General features: G+C 38.1%; 1 protein-coding gene across 1 annotated transcript; it reads left to right on the forward strand.

Annotated features, from left to right (window-relative positions):
• Nucleotides 1-2742: 2742 nt before the first annotated feature.
• On the forward strand, nucleotides 2743-6761 carry LOC113016847 (Rieske domain-containing protein). The gene is made up of 3 exons (XM_026160004.2): nucleotides 2743-3533; nucleotides 3871-3986; nucleotides 4527-6761. Exons 1-3 carry the CDS (start codon nucleotides 3344-3346, stop codon nucleotides 4623-4625), a joined length of 405 nt encoding a protein of 134 aa, XP_026015789.2. The 5' UTR covers nucleotides 2743-3343; the 3' UTR covers nucleotides 4626-6761.
• The last annotated feature ends 31 nt before the right edge of the window (nucleotides 6762-6792 follow it).

Here is a 6792-nt window from a genome sequence, read left to right on the forward strand (position 1 = left end):
AGTATCATACACTGTGATATCCTACTTCCTCAGTGAGTTGTAGTTTAAACATGGCACACAAATATTGCATTTGTCTAAATTATAGTTTAATTTGCAGAGAAGGGGAAACCAAATGTCTCTGCAAGTGATATTGAGAAAAAAGAATCAAAGAACACTCTCCATCCATTTTATTTCAGACTGTGAAGACTTATGAGAATTATCCCATCTCTTCCCTCACGTGTAATATATCTAGCCTATTTACAAAGTTTTTATAGTTCACAGCTAGAAAGTTGTACAGAATGGTTTATAATGGTAATAATCTCTTTTAATATATAAATGCTACCTTTGCCATATAATATTGCACCCTTGTTGTTCTAAATCTTCCTTCAAAGGTGGAGCTTATACTCAGTCACGCTCATGAATACAGACATCTGCAGAAACAATGAATGAGCGGTCAGAACTGTTATAGTCCTTTAAAATCTTCCTGAGGAGCACATGCAAAGGCTGTGCACTGTAGTGTAGTGTCTGGATGATTCTATTCTGTCACAAAAAGAAACAGATGTAATTTAGAGCTATAATACACTTTTAAACATAAAGTGGCAATGAAAAAGAAAATTAATTCATTAAGAAATGCCAAAAAGCTACAGTTGTCTAATACAGTTGACCAAAAAAGGCTGGTTCCAAAAGAAGGCAAAAAACCAACAGACAGTATAAAAGATTTGGCTGTGTTGCACAGAAAAACAAAACACATTGGTGAAGCAGAGGTAACATTGACCTAACATCTTGTCGATAGGCAAGCAGTTGTGTAGAGAGAGGTAGAAGTAGGCAAAGTGTAGAAGCTACCACCACTCACACAGTGCAATTAGACTTGGTTGGCAATATATAGCACTGTGCTGGATGGAGTGCAATTTAGTGATTTTCCGACTATGTTCCTCTGCAATGCTAACATCTTGGTGACGGTTCTCAGTTTAAAAAAAAAAAAAAAAAAAAAAAACAATGAGGAGGGGGAGGTCTGATTGTGAAAGTGCTCGCGTACCGCCTAATGTGTTGTCAATCGTTACTCAAACAATGAGCCTCTACCCAGTGAGCATTCCCTGGATAATTCTCCTTTTTGAAAATAATTGACCCATATTTACAAAATAAACAGAATTTTTTGTATTCACTATGACAAAAAATGACTGATTAAACCCATAAACCCACCAGGAAAGTGTTTACAGGTCAATAGCGAAAGCCGTTTTTCCACAGTCTTCTGTAGGACCTAGTCTTTTGCAACCATAACTATCGCCATCTGCTGGCCTTGAGATAAGATGCAGGTCTTTAAGGCACACTGACTTCATTTCCATCTTTTGTAATGCCTATGGTAAAAGCCTACGGGATCCTATGTTAAAGTATGAAATTTACAGCTTTCACAAACACACACAAAAAGAATTTGTTCTCAATGGCTCATTTCCCGCTTTATAATAATTATACAGATGTTTCATTTTTGTTTATATATACATAATTTAATAATTTAAACTTTATTAAGGCTTGAAATGTCTCTACTTTGAGTGACAGGTGTGTTGTAATACCAGCAGCAGTTGCTGGTGGCAACTGCTCTTTCTAATATTCAGCGTAAATATGTCTGAGATATTTTTTTATTTGCACTGCATATACACAGTTGGTCCAGGCATATATCAAAGGTACAGATTTTACAGTAATCTAGAGGACAACGTAGCAATTTCTTAGGAGCAAGCATTCAGAAAGTTTGCTTGACACGGAATCTCAAACTTTATCTTTCAGTACGGCTGCACACAAAATCTAACTGGTGATATGACTCGGCTGAAGAAACACTGACAGTTGTTCATAAATGGCAGCTGGTAATATTTTTAAATATTAAACTGCAAGGAGAATGAGGTGAATCGTGACTTCAGGCACATTCCATACGCATTTTAGCTCAAATTTCTTTGCATTGGCTCTCCCTTGCTTTGCATCTACATTCGCAGAGCACCAACTCTTGACAAGATGCAGTTCCATTAGTTCTTCCTGTTCCTGACACATTTTCACAATATTGCTATTCTGCTCTTCACTCGTGTTGCGCACTTACATGAGTCAGTTTCGCAAAATCACGATTCAGAACAAGTGGCCTCTGTTTTGCATCACTCCAGTCTAGACACTACGGCACATTACTTAAAGGCAAAACTACCACCTGCATAATTACTGGCTCAATAAAGTGATTTAAAACAATTTGAATAATAGTTTAAAAAAATGCAGGTTATCATTTAATGTGTGCGTTTTTGCTTTTTGCACATTATCATTTGAACAAATTTGTAGATCACAGAAACCTCAAATTTGGTACTACTCTAAAGGTCAGCTTTGTACATAGTGTTAATCATGAGCCCTTTAACTTTGATCAAAGACAGATGGCTGATGTGGACTCACACGATGGTTGTCAGTGTGGTTAAACTGACAGACCAAAGTTGTTCTATATGTGTTTTAATGTCTTTATTTGGTTAAATTGTATATGTTCTTTGTTTGCTGCTGCAAGATCACAGAACTGACATAACAGTTAAGAAAATTGCACCGTGGAAAAAGTTAACCTGAAAATAATCAGTAGAAATACCTGTCTGGAGCACAGTATGGAATGTGCAGTGAAGGAACAATAACCTGCTTTGTACCAAATAACAGAAATTATTTCGAACTATTTACACAGTACATAAAAACTAATGTTCCACATTTAGCACACTCCTTTGGAAGATGTCCAATACTTGGTAGGCTAAATTTAAGTTTTCCAATAAACTCAATGGGCCACCAAGAAAGCTTCCATAATGGGATTTTTTTTTTTCTTTGTGTGTGCATTGTTTGAATATAAAAGACTAAAAAAAGAGCGACCTGATGTTACAGACTGTAATCAAAGAACATTAAGGTTCTGATCACCGCCCATTCATAATGCAACAGATGCATTTGTGATGGATTTCTGCATCTGCATTTTAAACTCCAATAGCTGCTGCTGCTGCTGCTGCTGTTGTTGTTTTTAGAGCATCTGCAGTTCTAACGGATAGCCTGCACAGCTTTAGCAGATTTCGAGTAGCCTAGGCTAACTTTTCTGCTCATTCATCATTTAGGCTACAGTCATATTCATATGTAGCTCTGTGTTTGTGCGCTGTGCTGTCTCCTTTTTTTGACGGCGTCCCGCGGTTTGCTGGCAGGCTGCAGCAGGGATGGGATGGTAGCAGGTCAGTGCGATCGGATGAGCGTTGTACCAGTCGGTCTGGTGGTTAATATGGAATATTTGCACAGAGCGATCTGTCAAATCCATTTGCACCGGCGGAAAAAGGGAGGCCTGTAGTAGTGCAAAATAGAAAAACAGGTCATTTCGCCGTTCTTTATGGCTTCTGGCTCCGGAGATGAAGAGGGAAACACGGGGGGCGTTTCATGGAGACTCATAGGCCCTGCCTCGGAGCTTTCCAAGAAGCGCTGCCGTTTAATGCACTCCTCTCTCGGCTATGATTCCGATGTCTGCCTCTTCTATGTGAAGGGGGAGTTTTTCGCAATGGATGCTCGCTGTTCACACTCCGGTAAAAACAACAACAACAACAACAACAACAAAAACACATTTATACCCGCTTAGATTTAGCTTTAGCAGGGCCTTTAAAACGCGAGACTAGAGCGCAGTTATATGTATAACATTGCAAACGCGTAACGTCGCGTTTTTATATGCAGCCTATTGAAAATGTCTCTGTGGGTGATTTAACTGTTAAAATAAGAGAAGGCTGAGAGGGGAAATAGCATCATGCCCCCTGCTGTCTTAAGTTTTAGTGTTATGAAAGTATCGCACTTTTCTAGAATAAAGATGGCAGCAGGGATTGTTATGAGAATAAACGGTTATTAACAGTTTCCCGTGCGGAAATCCAGGCGGTCCTCTGTGTGAGGGGGACATTGAGGAGGCTGACGGAGTCCTGCAGGTCTTCTGTCCCTGGCATGATTATAACTTTGATCTCAGGACTGGGAAGTCAGGGACATCACTACAGGTCAGTAATAAAGTGTGCCCTGATAATGCTGCTTTAGTTTTACACCAAAAACGCTTTTTACAAGGAGTGTTGATTAATCACTTTATTTAACTTGCATGTAGGAGCAGTAAATTTAGGCACCTGAATGTATATCAGGTTCTTTACATTTACTAAAAGCTGATACTAAGACTTGATGCATTCACATCAATTATCCTTTAATCTTAGACAGATGGCATGTTTTTGATAGACAGGACATAAAAATCAAAGCTCGTCAGATAGAGTTAAGGTGATGTTCAGCTTGAGATCTTCTGTTTTGTTTTGTTCCAATGAAAAAAATCAAGCTTGACATTTTATCCTCTTTTACATTCATCGTTTTCCACATATGATTTAAATATACATCACTTTATGTCACTCATGTCAAATGTTAGACTAAACAACATCAAACTGTGTGTTGTGACAGGCAGGGGTTTTTTTGACTTGGAAGGTTACTCCTAAAGTAGCTTAGGGAGTTGTGTTTTGTTCTAACTTCTGTTTCTTTTTCTTTGTTTACTTTTTTTGCAGCAACAAGTGTATGAAGTCAAGCTGGAGGATGGAAATGTTTATGTGAAGCACAGAAGTCATCTGTCCTTACAGCTTTTTCCTCCAGATCGGAAAAGCTGATCTACCTCAGAGCAGGTGCTTTGTCCTCCTGTCCATTTGTTAGACTTGTGTAATGAACCTAATGTAGTTTGTTTTGAGACTTATTCCACAAACCCAAGCCGTCCAAAAACATTTCTAAGCCGTATCTCTCATTTTCTCAGTTTTGTTTCTCTTGGATTGCTGTATTCTCAGGACCAAATCCAGGAGAGTTTCTTGCGTTTTTCTTGCTGCTGGCATTCGAGATGGAGAACCATGCGCAGGCACTTAACCTGCAGAATCAGCAGGTTATAGTTGATTTTTGATAACACAATAGATGCAAGATAAAGGTAGTGGATTTATGCAGTTTCATGTTTTTTTTTCTTCCTTAAAAAGAAAATATCGTGATTTTTAGTGGAAATATTGCAGAGTAAATTTGATGTGCACTTTAGTTTTTTGCCTTCAGATTTGAGCCATTTGCACTTTCCATTTCATTGTTGATCAAAACCCTGTAATTGGAGTGGATCTCACCATTTTTCATCTCAGTTCTCAAGCTCTCAGCCTCTCTGCCTTGTTGCACTGATATGCACTAGCAAGCAAAAACAAATCTGTTTGAAGAAACTGAAAATCCTTCCAAATGCTGTTTATAATTCAAATATAAATTACCAAAACTCCGAACAGATTTTTTTCCGTTTACAATCCACTTGTAATCCGAGTTCTGTTGACCAATCGCATTTGAGCAGGCTTCGGTTACACCCAAATAAAGAAATCCATGTGGGGAGCAAAAACAGGAACGCATTTGCCAAACTGCAATCTTGTCTGATGATAGTTTAATTTTATATTTGCTTTGTTAACAGAAAAGAAAGGCTTGACCTGGATATCCACTGGCTGTACTGCAAGTCTTGAAAAAACGGTTATTGCGCCAAGATGCTAAGTCAGCAGACAGACAGTTTGGTTTTCGAATCACAGAGGCAATAGGAGTATCCAAAATGTAGTACTATGAGTTTTTAATTCAATTAAAATTGATAAAATAAAGAGTAAAAATGAGTAAAAACTGAACACCATCGTCTTGATTTCTTGAAAAGAATCATCATATTTTGCATGTTAGCGTTTTCGAATAACCAGTACAGGTCTCCTTTAGTAAAGCCCACATTTTGCATCTAAGTGTCATTTTATTTCATGGTTTACTATATTTCCTATTATTCCAGACTTGAGAGGCAGACTTGTTTAGTTGTGCCCTTGAAGCCATGTCACATAGGAAGAAACTCTCTTCCAGGATTTATTTGCAAAACTTTTTTTTAACCCAATTAGAGTTTAAGCAAATAGAAAACACATCAAGGACACTGTGGTTACAGTTGGTGGCAATTCCACAGCTAACACGTTTCCATCAGCATTTCTCTTCATTCCTGTCTTCTGCACAAACAGGTTTGTCTGTTACTGACGCAGTGGGATTTACGAGGAACGGTTAGTAAGGCGCCGGAGGAAGGTTCACGACCTGAAATGCACCACTGACTTAAGAAAAATGTGTTTTCCTAGCTGTGCGTGTGTGAGTGTGAGCAGTGATGCCAGTGTGTTGTTTTTTTTTTCTTCGTGGTGAGAGCAGTCACTCACTATATTTTCTGTCAGCTTCGTTTTCTGGCAGACGCACAGAACCCCGTCACGAAGGTGTCAATGACAGTGTGGCTCAACACTCCAGTTTTCCTCCCTACTGTGCTCCCTGTTGTGCAACTTTATTACAATAATAATTCCACTGGTTAAAAATGTTATGTGCACCAGACGTCTCGCTGTGTTGTCTTACATTTCATCACCTGAAGGGTAATGTGCAAACAAAGTGGAGATACGGCTATTTTGTGTCAGTAGAAAAGTCAAAGTAACGGTTTGAGATTCCGCAGGAATGTTTTGAGACGCTTGAGGCACATTGGGAAAATTGGGATTCTCATCAGAATGTTGTTATGTTTCCTAAAATGTATTTTATATTCTTTTGTATTTCTAGTGTATGTCTCTGGGACTGCATACACCAATGCATTTAAATTCACCCCTCTGTTGTAAGTTAGTATCATCAGTATCATGTTTGTTGTAAACTTTGTTTATTGTTGTAAGATGGAAAAAGTAAAACTAGATCTATGCATTTTATTTATTAAAAATATATATGCATGTTAAATAAACTTTTTCCAATTTTTAGACTGTTCATTTGTTAAACTTATACACAGTT

The sequence above is a fragment of the Astatotilapia calliptera genome, chromosome 23 (genome assembly GCF_964374335.1).
Source record: "Astatotilapia calliptera chromosome 23, fAstCal68.1, whole genome shotgun sequence".
Lineage (NCBI taxonomy): Eukaryota > Metazoa > Chordata > Actinopteri > Cichliformes > Cichlidae > Astatotilapia > Astatotilapia calliptera.

Coding starts and splice junctions, on each gene's coding strand:
- LOC113016847 (XM_026160004.2), top strand. CDS start 3,344: ATGGCTTCTGGCTCCGGAGATGAAGAGGGAAACACGGGGGGCGTTTCA. Junction 3,534..3,870: donor TGCTCGCTGTTCACACTCCG/GTAAAAACAACA, acceptor GCGGAAATCCAG/GCGGTCCTCTGTGTGAGGGG. Junction 3,987..4,526: donor AGTCAGGGACATCACTACAG/GTCAGTAATAAA, acceptor CTTTTTTTGCAG/CAACAAGTGTATGAAGTCAA.